The sequence below is a fragment of the Rattus rattus genome, chromosome 3 (assembly GCF_011064425.1).
Source record: "Rattus rattus isolate New Zealand chromosome 3, Rrattus_CSIRO_v1, whole genome shotgun sequence".
Taxonomy (NCBI): Eukaryota; Metazoa; Chordata; class Mammalia; order Rodentia; family Muridae; genus Rattus; species Rattus rattus.
In genome coordinates this window covers 200,005,026-200,025,161 of record NC_046156.1, presented here as the reverse complement: position 1 = coordinate 200,025,161, position 20,136 = coordinate 200,005,026, and the positions used below count along the sequence as shown (strand labels likewise).

The 20,136-nt window shown below is 42.4% G+C and overlaps 1 protein-coding gene across 2 annotated transcripts in view; it reads right to left on the bottom strand.

Moving 5' to 3' along the window:
• Positions 1-2,480: 2,480 nt before the first annotated feature.
• Positions 2,481-20,136, bottom strand: part of Polk (DNA polymerase kappa) — a 58,435-nt gene continuing 40,779 nt past the window's right edge. Inside the window, exons 7-15 of one of the 2 annotated variants that reach the window (XM_032899005.1) lie at positions 18,030-18,269; positions 16,739-16,863; positions 15,159-15,325; positions 12,135-12,167; positions 10,679-10,775; positions 7,998-8,169; positions 4,883-5,800; positions 3,803-3,836; positions 2,481-3,615 (exon numbers count right to left, since the gene is read on the bottom strand). In XM_032899005.1, the coding sequence (XP_032754896.1) occupies positions 3,531-3,615; positions 3,803-3,836; positions 4,883-5,800; positions 7,998-8,169; positions 10,679-10,775; positions 12,135-12,167; positions 15,159-15,325; positions 16,739-16,863; positions 18,030-18,269 (1,871 nt within the window). In that variant the 3' untranslated portion in view covers positions 2,481-3,530. The remainder of the gene's footprint in view (positions 3,616-3,802; positions 3,837-4,882; positions 5,801-7,997; positions 8,170-10,678; positions 10,776-12,134; positions 12,168-15,158; positions 15,326-16,738; positions 16,864-18,029; positions 18,270-20,136) is intronic. The other variant, XM_032899006.1, reaches the window with a different exon arrangement.

Here is a 20,136-nt window from a genome sequence, read left to right as displayed (position 1 = left end):
GATTGATATGGTTGAGACTGTTTTCATGGCTCTTGGTCATGCAGGTTTTCTTCTATGTGAGATGCTACTAAGTCTTTTGTATCACCTTAGAGAAACTATTCTTCTTCCTGAGTCTTAAGAATCAATTTAATATTGCAGATACTAGCTTTCCCCTACCAATACCAGGCATATGCGTCACAAACGTGGTCTGTGGTTTGACTCTCTAAGGTTATGGGTCCTCGTTTACTCTTCTAAGTCTCGTTATGCTTTTTCAAAATGGCTATCCTAGAGTAAACATATATAATAAGAGATAATAAAGGATTTGGGGGAGTCCAGACTGAGAGAACGAGGCTGAGATATCAGAAAGGCAGATCAGGGATGCAGAGAAAGCTGGGCATGGAGCAAGCAGAGAGTAAGGCAAGCACAGTGTTCCTCTCCAGGCTTTGCCCTTGGCTTCCTGCCCCATCTTCCCTCGGGATGAACTGTGACCTGGACGTGCAGAGGGACAGTCTATCAGCAACCAAGTGGCAGACGGCCCGTGGAAGAGGATGGTTTGTACGGTATGATTCGAACTTGAGAAGACAGACAGAGGAATGCGAAAGATGTGGCTCTTGCACGGGGACTGGAGAACATCAGCTTCCTTTCCGGCTTAGGAGTCTCTAGTGAGGAAGCAGCCACTCCTCTAAGACGCTGTTTTCTCCTTCTGAGAAGGGAATGTAAGAGTCCAGATGATGCTTCTACACCATAGCTCCTGCAACTAAGGCTCAAGAACACTGTGGGAGATGGGGTGATGACACGGTGAGCGCCAGAGGACTGGGATGTCCACTCTGATGGTGTCTTTGCATATGCCAAGGAAGTTATACTCACAAAAGCTCAGCAATACAGTCACTCAAACAAGATCTGCACAATGACAGTGCTAGTTAAACATGGCAACCTGGAAGGGGGAACCCCCACAAGGCTCCTCTCCTAGATGAAGAGCTATGTGTACTTAATGACTGCTGGGAGAGGGTGATCAGTATTTTCCAGGGACGAGCCATGAGTCATCTGGTTTAGTCAGCCGTAAACACAAATGCATATGAGCTACACCAAATGAGCCCAGCAGGTTACCGTATGTGTAACAATGTGTGCATATGCACACACACAGAGACACACACACACACACACACACAGACACAGACACACACACACACACACACACACACACAGACCCACACAGACAGACACACACACAGACACACACACACACAGACACACACAGACACATACACACACACACACACACAGACACACACACAGACAGACACGACACACACACAGACAGACACACACAGACACACAGACAGACACACACACACACACACACACAGACACAGACACACACACAGACACACACACAGACACACACACACAGACACACACACACAGACACACACACACACACACACACACAGACACACACACACAGACAGACACACACACACACAGACACACACACAGACACACACACACAGACACACACACACACACACACACACAGACACACACACACAGACACACACACACAGACACACACACACAGACACACACACACACACACAGACACACACACACACACACACATACACACAGACACACACACATACACACACACACACAGACACACATACACAGACACACACACAGACACACACACAGACAGACACACATACACACACACAGACACACACAGACAGACACACACACAGACACACACACACAGACACACAGACACACACACACACACACAGACACACACAGACACAGACACACACACAGACACACAGACACAAACACATACACACAAACACACACACACACACACACATGTAACAATATATAAAAAGAGGTCATAGATTTGAGAGGGATTGAGAAGACAAGGGTGGAGTTGGAAGACAAAGAGCAAGAGAAGAAAATAATACAATATGCATGAAAAAATTCTTAACTTTAAAAAATTTTAAATTATTATTAAATATTGTATGACATTCAATTAAATGTAGCATCTACATGAAAATAATTTATTTAATGTTGAAAACAACAAAAAATAAACTTCAGATGGAAGAAAATTATAAATACAGTAATAGCTATTTTTCAATACATTAAATCTGTTTCGTTGCATTTAATTTGATAAATAGTTTATATAAGTAAAAGACAATCAATAACAACGCACCACAGTTTGGAACTGTTGTGGTGTGTGATATCAGGTCAGGGTCAGCTATGTCAGCAAGCTGTTAGCCCATTTTTAAGTCATCTAGCAATTAAAAGTCAGGTTGAGTCTGTGGCATACAAGGTTGGTCCTAAGGTCCCTCAAATATTTCTCTGTCTACAATAAATGCATTAAAATATACAAAGAGAAAACTATAAAAGAAGAGTCAGGTTTGTTTCCTTTTTCCTTTCTCTCTTTCTTTCTTTCTTTCTTTCTTTCTTTCTTTCTTTCTTTCTTTCTTTCTTTCTCTCTTTCTTTCTTTTTCTTTTGGGAGGTAGGGTTTCTCTGTGTGGTTCTGGCTGTTCTTTCTGGAACTCACTCTGTAGACCAAGCTGTCCCCCAACTCCGAGGTCCTCCTGCCTCTGCCTCCCAGTGCTAGGATTAAAGGCCTGAGCCACCACAAGCCAGAGCCAGCAGGAATCAGTTCTTAAAGCAGTAGCAGGAAGGGCTTTTTGATAAGAACCTGTGGGTGGCACTCCATCTGCAGCAACCTCTGAACTGCTGCAAAGCTTTCTTCCACAACCATTAACAGGGGCACAGAGAAGTAGCTACGGCAAGGGCAGCGCCTCCTAGGGGGTCATCTTCAGAGCCGTCTATTTGTCCTAAAGAGGTGGATGAAAACCAAGGGACTTATCTTGTTTACTGCAGATCTGTAGCAAATATAGCCGGGAAGAAATTAAAGTACTGAGTTACAAAAACAATCTTGAGTTTCAGACTAAGCATTTCTCTATGCGAACCAAGTGCTTATTGATAAGTAAGACGATACAAATGACAATGGTTTGAGCCAGGCCTCTGAACACAGGTAATACTGTGCATCGCTTCCTGAAGGGAGCAGCCATGCCCACACCCTTTCTGTTAAGCTGAAGCTCTTCGTGGTGATCATGGCTAAATCTAATTACATCTGCTCACGAGCAGTACAGTCGCATAAACGGCAACACGGTGGCCAAGCACTGAGGAGCTGACGCTGAGGTCACTGCAATGGCTCAGAGTCCGTGTAAATATTTTATACTCATTATAAAATTATCTTCTGACCTCACTTCTTACGCTGTCTCTAATACGACTGATTTCCAACTGATTATATAAATTTCATTCCCAGTGTATGTATATATATATATATATATATACACACACACACACACACATACATATATATTAATATTCAGTCTATATTCTTAAAAAGGTCACGTGGGGGAGGTATTATTATTGCACTTGTCTTCCTTAAAGGAACATATTTAAAGTGAGGAAAAATAAATACATTGACTATGAAAATAATAACTACAATTAAAAATGTTGACAAAATGTTCAAAGTTCATTTAAAAAATCCATCAAGGGTGTGTCTGGGATCTCGGGGTTTTGTTCTCTTGGATGTTGAGCCCTTTGTCTTCCGGCCTGCCCTGGAATGAGAAAGAACACACAATTCCTATGCAGAAGGATGGAAATATTTGGAAAGAATTCTGTAAAAACAACTTGTAAAAAAGCTTTTAAAACAACGTTACTTGGTTTGTTTAAAAAAGCAGAGGTGAGTCCCTAAAGCTCGAGCAAAACACGAGCTCTCTTTACTGAAGCTCAAGCCCATCATACCTTTTTGTCTTTCCTGAAGCCTTCTGAAGTCTGTCTGCAGGGGAAAGAAAAGCCAAGAAATCCCATGAAGGAAAAGATAAAATCATTAAAGAGCTATAAAAAATTATAGATCTAACAGATATTGACTAACTTTTAAAAGTATCGTTACATTAACTAACTAGTGCACACACACACACACACACACACACACGCACGCACACACACACACACGTGTGCACACATGAACACATGTATAGAGTGAGCAGGTAACTTTCCGAAGTCAGTTCTTCCCTTCCATTGTGTGCTCCAGAAATGAAGCTCAGGTTGAAATGCTGGGCTGCGAGCACCCCACCCTCAGAGCCACACTGCCAGCGCCACAAAGTTGATTTTACAGTACTGTTTCTTTATAGTTTACCAGCTCTGCTGGCATTAGACTTAATTTCTGCAATCTCGGCGCAGTCAGCATTACCAAGAAAGAAGGGAAAAAGGCTTCCTGGTTCTAAAAATAAAGCTAATTTGTGGCAGCATCCTGGCAGACGTTCCCTGAGGGGATTTCTTTTTTTGATTGGGTCACTCAGATTCTTCAAACTTTTAACTTCATTCTATAATAAATCAAAACTAAACTGGAGTTTCCCCTCAATTCAAAAGCTCATTTTGACTTATTTCTAGCCAGGGTAAGGTAGGTAACAGTTCCTAAATGAGAGCAAACACAAGCTACCCTTTTAATAGAATACATTTCAAATGTAGAGTTTTAGTAATTTTAATAAGACATATCCCTAGAAAATCACATTCCTCTTATTTTTTAAAATTTAATTTTAAGTGTATCGATGTCTTACCTACACATATGTCTGTGTACTGTGTGTGTGTGTGTGTGTGTGTGTGTGTGTGTGTGTGTGTGTGTGTGTGTGTGGTGTGTCTAAGGAGGCCAACAGAAAAGAGGGTACCAAACTCTCTTGCCCTGGAGTTACAGACGGCTGCAAGTCACCATGTGCACTCTAGGGACCAAACATAGGCCCCACATAAGAGCTGCAAGTGCTCTTAGCCACTGGCCTGCCTCCCGTCCTCTCCCCAAAACATTCCTCGTAACGACTACATGCTCACCAGTGCTTCTCGTGCTCCCTTTGGGTTGCTTAACTGAGTTAACTTCGCTGTTTCTCAGTTCTTGGATGATGCCTTTATTTAAGCAAATGTCCACGTGGATGTTGAAGAGGGTGAGATCAGATGTCTCTTGTTCTAGGTTACAAACGGGACAAACTAGAGCTCGTCCTGTCACTACGTCATCTATACAGGGCTGGGCAGAGTCTTCCCTACTTAACGTGCTGACAGTCTCGTTTGCGGGTGACAGAGGGCAGGACTTGCCCTGACTATCAGGATATCCCTCCCCTTCGCTGTGATTATTCCCTACAGTGTCCATGCTTGCTGCTTTCGGCGATCTGTCTTCAGTCTCTGTTAGATCTGCACCATCTCCTGAGGTGATCTCTCCGTCTGCATGCCCCCGCTTCTCCCACAGTGGAACAGCACGGTGTGCATCTTCCTGCTGACCAATGTCCGCAGACGAAGCATGTGAGTAACTGGGCATCTCTGAGTTCTCACTGGTGGACGGTCCGTCGAGACATGCATCTACATGTTCATTAAAGGCTTCCAGACTGATGCCTTCTTGCTCCCTAAAGCAAACTGGACATATAAATGTCTGAGGGTCATTTGAATTCTCTGAGGTTTTGAAACTCTCGCTCATCTTCTTCAATGCTTGGGATGGTTCCGAGGCCTGCAAAGCTTGCTCACCCACGATTTTACATCTGGGTGGGTCTTGACAGTTTGGGATCCTTTCTGATCGCTTTTTATCAAAGAAACTCTTCTTACGAGACGTTTCTAAGGGCTTTACGAGCTCAGTTTTGTCAGTTCTGTCTGCAGTACACCCAGTGGGTGACAAGCCTTGGTTTCCAGCTTGTAAGAAGCCAATGATGCTCCTTTGTTGGTGCTTCCTGTCATCGTCGTTGGAGAAAGTAGACATCCGAACACCTAAATGAGACCAAAACCAGTCAGTCGCAAATTGTATAGACATTCACTCAAAACACGGACAAAGCATAGAAACAACACTATTATGACATGTCTAAACTAGAGAGAAATAAGTACCATGGGAGATGTACACACAAATACAACATACGTTTTTAAGTGCTAAGGTTTGGGCTCATATATAGTCTTTCGAATGTTAGACATATAATTTACCACTTAGCTACATTCTCAAACCAATATTTTTCAAATTAAAGGACATTGGCATCATGGCTGGTATTATGAAGAATAATTTACTTTGCCTTATAAAGCTGAGTATCAGTAAATGTTAAGAAGCTATTGCGTTTGGCATGATTATATAGAACTTTCAATGTCATTAACTAGAAAGTAATTAATTGGAGTCAACTACAGAGACTCCAGTGCTGATCTGTTTAAGAAGTGTTTCATTTTTATATGACAATTGAACAGAATATTCCCATATATCATCTGTTGTCATTCACAGCCGGTACCACACACACAAGACCATCACCCAAATGCTATCATTTACCTAAGAAATTCATCTTGATAGTTTTTATTCTATGAGTTTAGATGTAGTTATAAAGACATATATTCATCATAATGGAGGCATATACTGCAGAGGGATTTTAACCCAGCAACATGGCTGCTCTGGCTAGAATATAGACACATTGTGAGCACACACCTTTAATCCCTCTGGCTGGAATACAGCCATATCTTAGTACACACCATTACTCCCAAACAATGAAGGTGAAATTAGTCTGTAGAAGGAAGCACCCATGATTGAAAGTGATGTCTAACTGAGTGTCAGACAAAGTGATGAATCAGAGAAAGATTTGACAGGATAGAATATGCCCGCCTCTCATGAGAACAGAGAGCAAAGAAGCGACATAAGAGGGGGCATGGCTGAGAGAGGGAAGAGGCAGGTTACCAAGACTGGGTGCAGAGAGAGAACAAGCCGAGGAAACGAGAAGGAGCCAGGTCAGAACAGACTGCCAGACTGAGGCCCAAGCCGAGCAAAAGTCAGAGACCGAGACAGAAGCCAGGTTGACTCAGTCAGCCTGGAGAGGAGTTTGAGTCAGAACAGCTGAGTTGGGTGCCGGCTAGAGTTCAGAAAGAGCTAGAAAGGGTGAGCTTCTCTGAGGCTTACTGCCTCAGCCACGACAATACACCAGGGAATAAAAGTCACATCTACAATACACAGCTGTTTCACTAGCCCCCAGGCCTCTCTTTTCACTTTCCCCTCCAGCAGTACTGTCTTTCCTGCCTCTAAGGTTTTGTTTCCTTCAGGATGCCAATCATACAATACTGGCTTCTTAGACGTACGGTATTTCCTTAGGTTTCCTTCATGTCCTTTGTAGCTCATTCACACACAGAACATTATTCTGTTGTCTGGACATACCGTTTATCAATCCACTCAAGTATGTCTTGCTTGCTTCTGAGTTTTAGGATTCCACAAAAAGTCTCTATAGACACGTCTCTTTGGCTCTTTTTAATAGACTGCATGCAGTGGTCTCATTGTACGCTTTCTCTCATTGTGAAAGTAACACTAACGAACCCCTCTTGGCACAATCTCTTCCAGGTCACTAGGAAGCATGGCTTCCTGGTTTGCTCCCTACAGACAGTGGCTGGCAGTGTGGTTTCACAGTGCCATAATCTTGATTTGTAATTCTGAAATCCAAAATTTCTAAACCGTAGCCCAAAATGATAAAGACTAAATTGGCGTGATATAATTTAATGTCCCATAATCTAAATAACGAACTTGCTGTTGTTTAGTGACAGAAGCATCCACATGTTCTGTCACGGCGCTCCAGATCCCCGAGAGAGGATTACGGGATATAATCAGAACACCCCGGATCTGTTTCTCAAATCTGTTAAGTTCTGAGTCTTGAAACATCATGCCTCAAAGACTTCAGACAACATAAAGATAAGAACAACTGCCATTGGCTCAGACAGAATTGAAATTCCATCCCTCACATGCATCCAGTTCCAGGAAGCTCTTAAACAGTTTTAGAAATAAACGGAGGGAAAAGATTTCCAAGTTGAATGCTTTGTCCTTTTATAGAGGGGGGCATTATTAAACATATAAGGGGGAAATAAATAAACAAATAAATAGAGAGACAGGAAGGGGGAGGGGGAGGGGGAAAGGAAGGCGGGAAGGGGAGGGGGAGGGAGAGGGAAGCCTACCTACCCATCAGTCTTAGCCGCAGGGGCTGTGGAGAGCCTGCAGTGACTTCTGTCCTTAGCAGCTCCTTGGCAACGGCAAATATGTCCTCTGCAGTAGAAATGGCAGATGGGACTGTAGATGCGCGGGTTTTTACTTCAAAATCCACGTTCTTCAGCTTGATGGTGACAGTTCTGCCCTACAACACACGTGGCACGTTAACATGGAAAATTTCAGAGCTTGTAAAAGAAGACTGCAGGTTAGGGGAGTTTAGGGAGCCTGTTTGTACATAAGCATACAGAAGTGTAATCAGCTGCTTATAAAACTGTTATAATTATGAAAACTATCATAACTACAATCCATGTCTGAGAAATACCACTTAGCATATAATTACTATTCTCCCCCCAATTAATTAAAAATTACCTTTATATGAAGGGCAAGCTTAACTAATCACCTTTACTTTTTCTGTACATCTCCCTAAGGGTGATTCAGTGTTGAAAGTCGCAGAGTGATTAGCCCACACTTACTGCATGACAGCCACATGCCAGAGTGCTTCGCCAGACACCTGCAAAGGTCACCTTTATGGCTAGTGTCTGGAGGCCATGAGGTTTCAGTTGGGGAGGACTGATGACAACTGAGTGTTTCCTTGGGTGTGTGTGGAAGCAACCGGCAGCTGTTTCACTTGAGGGTAAGTTCAGCTCCTGACTCATTTCCTGACTAAGAATTAGTAACTTCAGACAGCACGGCCTGCCAAACGTTCCCTTCACCAGGTGATGACTGTGACAGGAGAGTATGGGAAGGCCACTTCGTCTCTGTGCTATTCTTTCTAAACACCCACAGCCTATGACATGGGGCAAAGGTGACAGTGGCATTCTATAGGCCACGTGGCCACTGGCCATCGAGACTGTCAGATTTACAAAGAGGGAAAGGCTATCACACTGGGAGAGCAACCTAGGGAGACAGGACAGTAGTCACCATGTGGTTCTCTGGGGAAGGAAATTGGTACGAAGACAAGAGCAAGCCAAATGCCGTCTGAAGTTTGGTTAATAGCAAGTGCTGATGTCACTTTCTAGTTTGACAGAATCTATGGTGTATGAAATGTTAGCAATCGAGGGAGCTGGGTGAGAGGGATAACGGAAATCTCTGTATTCTTTTGGAAACAGCCCAGTAAATGTGAAACGATTCTAAAATTAAAGTCCATTAAAAAACTCAAAGATAAACTATTTTACACTCGAGTTAGAGAAGAGTTAGAAGTAAAATCGCTCCTCAAACACTCCAATTTTCTGCAGTAACTTTTTAATATTTTTGTATTGCACTTTGTAATAGCTAACTCGGGCCTGAGGGGACTGAGCAAATAGTAAATGTGGACCTTTCTGAAAGGAGATGACAAACCCCGCAGTCCAGAGCATTCCTGGCTGCTGTTCACAGTGTGTTTAGCAACTACGATGAGCCCTGAAATACGGTGCCTGTAATAGAAGGCCACTGTCTCCGTGTGCAAAGCCTTCTAGGATGATCAGAAAAGGATTTCTGCTCAGAGGGCATCATAAACAGGCCTTCCCTTTACCTGCGTCTCTCCTGCCACATGACTCCAATGTAACAGCAAAGATCTAATGTGTGACTCTAATGTAGCAATGATCTAGTGTGTGACTCTAATGTAGCAGCAATGATCTAGTGTGTGACTCTAATGTAGCAATGATCTAGTGTGTGACTCTAATGTAGCAGCAAAGATCTAGTGTGTGACTCTAATGTAGCAATGATCTAGTGTGTGACTCTAATGTAGCAGCAAAGATCTAGTGTGTGACTCTAATGTAGCAATGATCTAGTGTGTGACCCTAATGCAGCAATGATCTAATGTGTGACCCTAATGTAGCAATGATCTAGTGTGTGACTCTAATGTAGGAGCAATGATCTAGTGTGTGACTCTAATGTAGGAGCAATGATCTAGTGTGTGACTCTAATATAGGAGCAATGATCTAGTGTGTGACTCTAATGTAGCAATGATCTAGTGTGTGACTCTAATGTAGCAATGATCTAGTGTGTGACTCTAATGTAGCAGCAATGATCTAGTGTGTGACTCTAATGTAGCAGCAATGATCTAGTGTGTAACTCTAATGTAGGAGCAATGATCTAGTGTGTGACTCTAATGTAGCAGCAATGATCTAGTGTGTGACTCTAATGTAGCAGCAATGATCTAGTGTGTGACTCTAATGTAGCAATGATCTAGTGTGTGACTCTAATGTAGGAGCAATGATCTAGTGTGTGACTCTAATGTAGCAGCAATGATCTAGTGTGTGACTCTAATGTAGCAGCAATGATCTAGTGTGTGACTCTAATGTAGCAATGATCTAGTGTGTGACTCTAATGTAGCAGCAATGATCTAGTGTGTGACTCTAATGTAGCAATGATCTAGTGTGTGACTCTAATGTAGCAGCAATGATCTAGATTCTAATGCAGTGTTAAGGGTACAGAGCTGCCCTTCATCACCCTGGAGCCACACATTTTAGCATCACAAACTGCCCTTCATGGAGTGGCCTCATCCCAGACCTCATACACAGACGTCAGATCTGTTGTTTCTGACTGATGGGGATAGGAATGTCCTACTTTATTCATCTCTAGCTTTAGTAAACGTGTGTTCTCTTCATGTAGAGTAGTAGCTCATAGTGAAAAACAAAACCAAGAACTAAAACCAACCCATCAAAATCCAGTACCTTAAGTCCTTCCTTCTGGAGATCGTGGGCGAGCTCAGTGCACAGTTCTTGGCACAAGCTGTACTGTTCCTCTGTTTTATTGATCTCACTGAATGTCCTGGAGAAACAAGAAGGATGTTGGTGCCCAACGTGAATGCAGCTGAATAAATTTGGTAATGACAGAGTACATTCAAATATCCTTGCACTGTAATTTCTTTGGCATAAAGTTTTCACATAACCTAATACATAATTAAGTAAACATATCTGAATGAAGCCAGCGTCTCAGACCTGATTGTGAACTGGGACCTGTCTCCCTAGTTCCATACCGAACTTGATGCCCTAACACATTTTTGAAAACCCAAGGCGAGTTTTCAGAAAGAAAAAAAAAAAAAGGAAACCAGGTAGTGGTTCTTACATGTCTCAATAGAATGTTGATGTTTTGAGGAAATAATTGAGGAACTTTAAAAAATACACACATTTCTCCCTAACCAAAGTTCCATTAAGAGTTCACGTGATTCCAAACAAGATTCTAAGCCCCCAACACTAGACACAACCTATGGGTTGTGACGCCTTTGGAGGTTGGTCATTCCTTTCATGGGGGTTACCGAGAACCATCGGAAAACACAGATATTTACTTTCCGGTTCATAACAGTAGCAAATTGAGAGTTACGAAATGTTAATGAAAACAGTTTAATGCTGCGGTCGCCACACTTGAGGAACTGTGCTCAAGGGTTGCAGCAGCAGCAGGAAGGCTGAGAAGTGCTGCCAGGCCTTCCTTTTCCAATACCGCCTCAGGCGCCTCCCTTTATCTGAAACACTTAGGAAGCCAGATTTGGACTGGGGTAGTTTTTGGTTTTAATTAGTTTTGTAATATCGGTTTGCGCACAGTGAGGTGTCCTCGGATGGCACCGGGCTTTGAGAACGGAAGTCATTGTTTTGTATACACCTTACACATACTGTGCCAATGATCTGTGTCTGACTGCGACCCGCCCCATAAAATGAGGAGCGAAGTTCCCTCATACAGCACAGCATCTCAGCACTCAGGAAGCCTGGGGACTTGGGACATTTCACACGTCAGAAATTTGTATCAGACATGCTCTCCTAAAACTTAAAACCTGTGCTCAGATACTGGCCATTATCTGAAGCTCCTGGAACGATCCCGTCTTAGGATTGTCAGGTAAACATCTAATTGTTCTTATAAAGAGATTAGAAGTCCCAAAGTGTTTAGTTTTCAGGAAACAGGAGTAGCATCGGTATTAAAAAATACAAATGCTGGCCATGTTGTCCTGCTGTGAGTACAGCAACCAAGGAGTGTGTTGAGCTTCGGTTTCCCTCAGGAGTGTAAGCGGCCAAAGCCTGTGGAGCTTTTTACGGTAGTGAGACTTTACTAACAATGAACTTGAAACAGTTTAACATACACCACATACATCATACGTCACGAACTTTATTTTTATTTACATAAAAGAACAAATATTACCTTTCAACGCTCATACTTTTCCTTTCTCCATCCCTTGAAATGAGAGAAAAAAAAAAAAGGTTTATTTCTATCTCAAAGAAAGCCGAGTGGCTTTTGGTCAACAAGAGAATTTGATATACTCGTTTTAACTAATTAATTTTATGTGTGTGTGAGTTTTGCCTGTACGTATGTCTGTGCGGCGTGTGTGTTCAGTGCTCACAGACATGAGAAGAGGACGTTGTATGTCTTGAAACTGGAGCCACCGCCCGTGAACCGCCATGTGGGTGTGCTAGGAACAGAAACCAAGACCTCGGGAACAATGGCCAGAGCTTTGAATGCTGAGCCGCCTCTACATCAACTCCTACCCCAACACTCTCCTTAAATGTGTCATTAAAACACTCTTACCTTACAAAACCCACTGAGGGTTTCTTTTAAATCTAAAAATGAGACTGTCACTATGACACACATAGATAAGATGCTAATTTGATTTCATGTTCATAGACCGAGTATGTACAGTAGAAAAAATTAAAACTACACCTTGCTTCTATTAAAGTCTGAATACTAGAATACACAACTTATGAAAATTGAGGCAAGAGAAAAGCAGTTGTCAGGCACAGCGTACATGTACGTCCTACATAATTCAACACTGCTTCATTCAGGGGCTGGCACACCAAGTCCTCTCCTACAGGTCACCCATGTCTCATTCAGAACTTGGTATAGAATGATGACTGGGAATCTAAATCAACTACTCTGACTGGACTCTAGCCACTCTGAAGGGGGCCACTGAACTAAAGAAACTGAAGTAGCGTGCTTTATTCATTGTCCAACTACTTAATGGATGTGCTCTGCCTAGAATGCTCAGGCACGTGGAGAGAATAATGAATAAAATATAAAATATACCCAGTGCTTGTCTTAAGACACTTACATCCCAGTGGATATAAACAAGGACGGATTAAACACGGGGCCCGAGGAGATAGCTCAGTCATACAGAACTTGCCCCACATGACCAAGGCCTTGGGTTTCAGTCCTAACAGCTCAAAAAATAAAAACAAAACAAACCCAATCAAGTGGAAGAAGGCCGGCCTGATGGCAGAGTTCTATAAAAATAACCCTCGTTACATGGGGAGCCAAGGCAAGAGAACCACAAGTTCAAGGCCAGCCTGGGCTATACAGTGAAGTTCTAAATCACCTGGTTAATTTAAGTGAGATTCTATTTCAAAATAATATGTAAAGAGAGAGGGCATGAAGCTCAGCGGTAGAGCACATGCCTAACACATATCTATTACAGATGAGCTGTACATGTTTTCATCTAAAAGCCTTACTGGCCTCTAGATACCACAGAGTATACTGTATCAAACTATGTTACCTTTAAATCTATCTATCTATCTATCTATCTATCTATCTATCTATCTATCTATCTATCTATCTATCTATCTACCTACCTACCTACCTACCTACCTACCTACCTACCTACCTATCTATCTATCTATCTATCTATCTATCTATCTATCTATCTATCTATCTATCTATCTATCTACCTACCTACCTACCTACCTACCTACCTACCTACCTACCTACCTATCTATACCTTTAAGCATCTCTTTGATGAACCTATTTGGATTAAATAAGAAACTGGATCATTTACAGTGTTGTGATTTTATCTTCCATTATGTGCTCTTGAGATCAAAATCTGTTAACTGTCACCTCAAGAGAGCAAAGGGGCAGGATGTGAGAATGGTACCACCAGCTTTGCTGTCCAGTCTCCTCTCTGACAGACAGGGTCTCACTGTGTTTGTAGCCTAGGCTAGCCTCTAACTCATTATCAGACTTTGCAGGGTTTTTGTAATTAATTTTATCCATATCCTCTTTGATTTTATTGATATATATACATATATATGTATATGTAGATAGATAGATAGATAGATAGATAGATAGATAGATAGATAGATAGATAGATAGATATGAGAAGCCAGACATGATGATATACATATCCAATTAACATTTAGGTAGGAGCATTGTAACCGGATCTCTCTACACTCTCCCCTGATAACCTGACATCATAAGTCTTCTGAAGGCTTGCTAACAGGACAGATAGTGAGAAATGCACTGCCTAGGATTGATGTTTATGATTTCCACTCTTCTCTCCTCCTTTTTATTCATCCACAAGAAGCCCGAGTAAGAAAGCGCAGAACTAAGTACAGGACTTTTACTTAGGTGTCCCACCTTCTAGGTCATGGTGGAGATGGTCACTACAGTTTGCATGGCCAATTCCTTCTGGCCTCCAACTCTGGATGACCTTCTCAACCCCACATTGACCTCTGATGTCCCTGATCATGCCCTCACTCTGCCTGACTTTCTTCATCTGTTTCTTTGGTCATTTTTTATTTCTCACACTGGTGTGTAGAGTCCAGCCAGGCAGGACCTTGCCCGACCCACTGTCACTAACTCCAGTGCCCACACCAGGGTCAACAAAGGCTCAGTGCTCACTCACTCACACACCTGGAGACTAAATGAACTGCAGCTAAGGGCTGTCAAAGAATCACGACATCTTGCTTACAGAATAAACTGTGAAATATAAGCCACCTGTCTTTCGTCAACAAACTGAACACCAACTGTCTCTTACAGTCTGGGAACAACGGGACAAGCAGGGGACAGAAGTAACCACCGTTCCTCTCACTCAACTTCCTCACTGCAGAAGCCCACATCTAGAAATGAGACATTATCTCTTTTTCCCACAGGCAACCTGATAACCTTGGCTAAGACAGAGACTAAATTAAAGCAGTCCGAATGAACTTAACATTTCTTTCTTTTTTTTTTTTTTTTTTTTTGGAGCTGGGGACCGAACCCAGGGCCTTGCGCTTACTAGGCAAGCGCTCTTCCACTGAGCCAAATCCCCAACCCTTTTTTAACATTTCTTTTTTTTTTTTTTTTTTTGGCCGAATGAACTTAAAACGCATTTTGAAATACCCTTTTTGTTGAAGGTTCAAACCAACACTGATAAATAATAATGAAAACGACAAAAGCTGAGTAAGTCTGTCCCCATACCTCGCCAGGTCTGTTGAACCCAGGCCCAGTGCGACATGAAGAAAATAGTGCCAGGATGATTCAGAGAAAAGGAGAGAAAGCAACGCTCTCTGTTGGTAGAGTTCTGTGCAAGTAACAATCCCGAGAGCCAGCAACATTTTCTCCGTAACTTTTCCTATTCCAGAAACCTAGAAGAGAATCCATATTTAGCGAAATCGAGTGTGGTACAGCATAGATGAACCCGTATTTATAACTTAGTGCGTGCGCGCATGTCTGAAGGGGAAGGTTGTTGGTGCTGAGGCTTGAACTCAGAGTCCTGAACATGCTAAACAGTCAGCTGCTGAGTAACAGTCCCGGGGAAGATTATAATCTTCCGTCGCTAACAAATGGTGTGATTATTTTCACATGTCGTGCAAGAAAATGGTCATTACTTTTGGTCACGTAGCCTAATTTGGTAGAATTATTTAAAGACATTTTTCAAAAGACTTCTGTGGTCATACAGATTTTGGAAATGGTAGAGCAAACAAATGAAACTTTTTAGTATAATATTTATGAGTCTTTAATATGCTAATTCCTACACTTCCAAGGAATGTAGGATTTTGTCTTTAACAAAGTTAAACCAAAGTATTTCACCATCTCTAAAATGATAAAACTTTCTATAATTTAACAATGGAACTGTACACTACATGATAGTCTAGGGCCTGTTGAAAATAACAGACAAGATTGAACTTCTCTAAGGTATCACTCAGTGTTCAAGCAAAAGGCTGCAGCAAAGTTCACAGTGTTAACGATTCCTGGATACTAGACACATGCAGTAGCTTTTTCTAAGACACGAATAAGTGTTCTGCTTTTTAAAGTTCTAGTTCAAGTATTAGGTAAATTCAGATATTGGCGATATTTTAAAATCTCATTTAAAAATCATTACTTATACAATAATAGTTTGAAAATCTTCACTATAAAAGTAGACATAGAATATAAAAATTCAGAAGTTATAAATAACAAAATGTAATTTCTGGAACCCTGTGGGAAAATTTATCTTTTCAGAGATGGTGAAGTACTTTGGCTCAATTTTGCCAAAAACAGAATCCTAACTCCCTCTGGAGTTCGCACCCTCTCATCCGTCAGCACCTGGACTGGAGGCTACGACGGCACAGGCTATGGCTGCGGGCACTCCTGCGTGTGCTCGTTTTATGTCCTCTCTCCTAGGTGGGGACGTACGTAAAGTCTGCCATCTCCTGCTTACGCCAAGCTCTCCCGCAGCAGAGCTTCTTGAGCATTATTTTCAGTGTTCCACAGGAAGTTTCACGTGCACATTCAACCACCCGGCAAAGTTCTCACATGCTACCTATGGTTCTACGACTATTCAGCCGAGGTCATTACTGTCAGCCAAGGGTTCTCAACCTTCCTAATGCTGTGACTCCTTATACAGCGCCATATGCTGTGGTGACCCCCAAACATATGCTACTTTTATAACTCGTAATATGAAGATCTTATATGCAGGATATCTGGTATGTGAGTCCCAGAGGGGCTGAGAGGCTCTGGGACTCTGGCTCCTCTGCAGAATTCAGGGTACACACATGATAGCTTCCCTAAGACCTTACCTTTCGAATAGGCAAGTCCTTGATGAAGTCCATCACCGCGCTCCTGCTGGGGACGATCTGGTACTGTCCATTTGGTTTATTCTTATCACTGCACACTTTTGCTAACATTGTATTAGGGGCGATGCCTTAAAAAGAAGAGCATTCCGGGGTTGGGGATTTAGCTCAGTGGTAGAGCGCTTGCCTAGCAAGCGCAATGGGTTCAGTCCCCAGCTCAGGGGGGGGGGGCATTCCATTCACCCCAGAAAGCTGCTCCAGGGAGTTAATTATGCGATAAGAAAACAAAAGGTGAAGCAAGTGCTCTGGATGAGACATTTGGGTACTGAAATCTCCCCAGAGCTCTCTGGGGCTTCAGGAAAGGGAATGGATTAGCTATGGCAGCAGGTGACATGAGAAATAGTTCAGCCCCCACATCTTAGAATCCAGGAGCAATTTCTGAGCCAAGTAATATTAAGCATCATTACTTATGACTGTACTAGGAATAAAGGATCGCTTTAGCGGATTTTTAACTATTTCTCAGAAAAGATCTAGAATATAGTTTATGATGTTTAATTTTTAAAACCTTTTTCTCAACGTAGAATTTCTACATCAAAAAATTAAGTATTCCGACTTACATTAAAAGCAATAACAATATAAAACCTTTAATCTTTATCGCTACAAAGCAAACACCACACTTGTTTTACAACTCTAGGAGTCTTATCAAGACAATTTATAGTAGGTGTACCTAAATACATTCATTAATAGTTCATTTCAGTTTTTATAGATACTTCCCTAAAGCCAATTATGGTTTGGAATAGAAAGCATTATGACTTTAAGACAAGCAAGCGGCTTTTGACAGATGGTGCGGCCATTGTTAGTCATGCTAAGGCCACGATGCTCCTAGGGCTTGTAAACATGGAGACCGGGGGACATGGTTGGTTGCCTTTCCCTTTTTTTCTTCTTTTTTTAACCAGATGGTCTTACGTTGCTACACTGCAAGTTGATCTTTCCTTGGTGGAAGCGAGGAGAGGTTTGCCAACCTGCATTTATGCTGGCTTACCTCCTCCAAAGCAGTCTAGGGCAAGTGCCAATCAAAAATGCTGTGGAAATCCAACGAAAATATATTTTGCACTTAAAGATCACAATTCTAGACTTAATGATGGCTTTTGGGCCTTGGGCACAGGCTTTTTTCTTAATTACAGCTTACCTGTGGCTGAGCAGGCCTCAGGAGGTGAAAGCTACCAGTCGTCACATCCAGTGCTACCATCTGCTTACAGTGAGAACAGCTAGCGTTAATATCCCTTTAAGTAAATACCTGCGCTGGCTGTTAGCGTTGTTTTCTGTTCAATTCTGAAGCGAATTTCCTTTACCACTTCCTCAGCTGATGTTCCAAAAACAACTGGATTTTGGGCTATTTGAGGATTGTTTTGTTCTTCAGAGTTCAGTTGGAAAGGACTTCCTTGGGGTTGCAAATCAGGAGGGCTATCTTCAAAAAGCAGTGGGGAGATGGAGCGCTCCCGCTCAGTCAGCTCATCAGCTTCCTGCCCGGGTGTGTCTAAATCACACACAGGAACAGCACGTCAGCTTCATTTTAAGAAGTGCACACATCTTAAGTTAGGTCTCACTCTACTCTTTCACTTCCTCAATGCTTTCCCAGCGCATCCCTGTCCACTGTGTAATTCTCTCTCTGCTCCCACCTCTCTGTGTGCACGCTTGTCTGTCTGCTTGCAACAGGCTACCAGCCCACACTGGCCCTGACTCCTGACGGTGGCTTCCAAGTCATCTACCAGTGGGGTTGCAGGCATCAGTGCCCCGCTCTCCCCACACCGCAGAGGACACAGCAGTTCAGTTGTCTTCCTAGGATCCATGGTAACAAACGCTACCTATCATTTATCTTTTGTAGCTATTTAATACAAACAATGCTGTCTGAGTTTGCTCAAAAAGAGCGGCATCCATTTCCTTAGCACAGGTTTTAAAGGCAACATTTTAGGCACAACCCATTAACTTACGACATTCACTGCTTTTTCTATAACAAAGGAAATATTTTTCACTTTACTTTTCTATAAGGAGAAAAAGAACCTTCTTAAGTTAGAGTTAGGAATGAGGAGGAAATGCATTAAACAGTAGGACTAATTGCAAACAAAATTAAACCTTGCTTTAGGAAAAGAGGGAAAAAACTCTGAGTCCCAGGACAGCCAGAGCTGTCTCTTAAAGAGAGAGAAGAGAGAGAGAGAGAGAGAGAGAGAGAGAGAGAGAGAGAGAGAGAGAGAGACAGAGAGACAGAGACACAGAGAGAGAGACAGAGAGAGAGACAGAGAGAGAAGAAGAAGGAGGAGGAGGAGGAGGAGGGAAGGAGGGAAAGGAAAGAAGAGAGATATTAAGAAAGTGTTTAAAGATAAGTAAATAACGTAACGGTAGACTTGATTAGTTTCGACCTTTAACTATGGCGTATGAGTTACTTTAAGGTAGAGTCATCTGAATCCACCAGCCAGACTCAGTACAGCCTATTCTTAACACATCTGTGCCTTAGGCCATTTTCATTTTCACATTCTGATTTTTAAATTTTAGAGTAAGGGATATCTAGAAGCCTTTTCTTCCAATCAGATGAACAGAGGTCAAGGAGAAGGGCTACAGCCAGAATGCAGGCCAGGTACAGCCTGGTCAGGCTCCCGAGCCCCTCTGAAGGAAAGGTGCTGTCTCTGGTGCACTGCCAGAGCCGCTACAGAGAGGGAGCAGCAGCCATCTTTTCACCCTCAGCTGTACTTTACTTCTGTGTGGCCTGGCTGGGTAACCTCCTGAAAGAAACACCTTTACACTCTCCATAACTGAAGCCGCCAGAGCAACGGACCCAGAATATAGCGCTCCATGTAAATTGCAAGCACTCAAGGGCGTAGCGTTTGAATTTCCTACACAGCCTGACACTTGCCAGCTAGATTTGTACGGCAAAGCAGAAATAAAACAATGCTTAATATTCTGCTTGCAAACAAAGACAGTAGTTCGCCACCTATTTCTAGAGATAAAGAATCTTTTATAAAAGGGCAAACGGGAAGACGTCTGACTTTAAAGAAAGATCCATCAATCACCTGCCACTTGCAACACCCTGTAAATACAAGGTTTGCTATCATAAGAGTGCAGCCCACAGGGAATTATGTCTAAGAGACAAAAGGCAAATCATTTCATCGGCTTAAGAACATGAAATAGGCGAAGAGAACACTATGCAAACAAGCAGACTGTTGTGACGTCACCTCAGTGTCGTCAGCGTAGACATTGAAAGAGCATCAGCAGAGGTGAGTCATTTACCTTAAGCCTAAAGCACTTTTAAACACAAGGAAAGAGTTAAGGGGGTGATCAAAATCAATCAGTGATTTCCCTCTCCCCTTCTCTCATAGATGCTAAGGAACTAACAGAATGAGGTTTGCAAG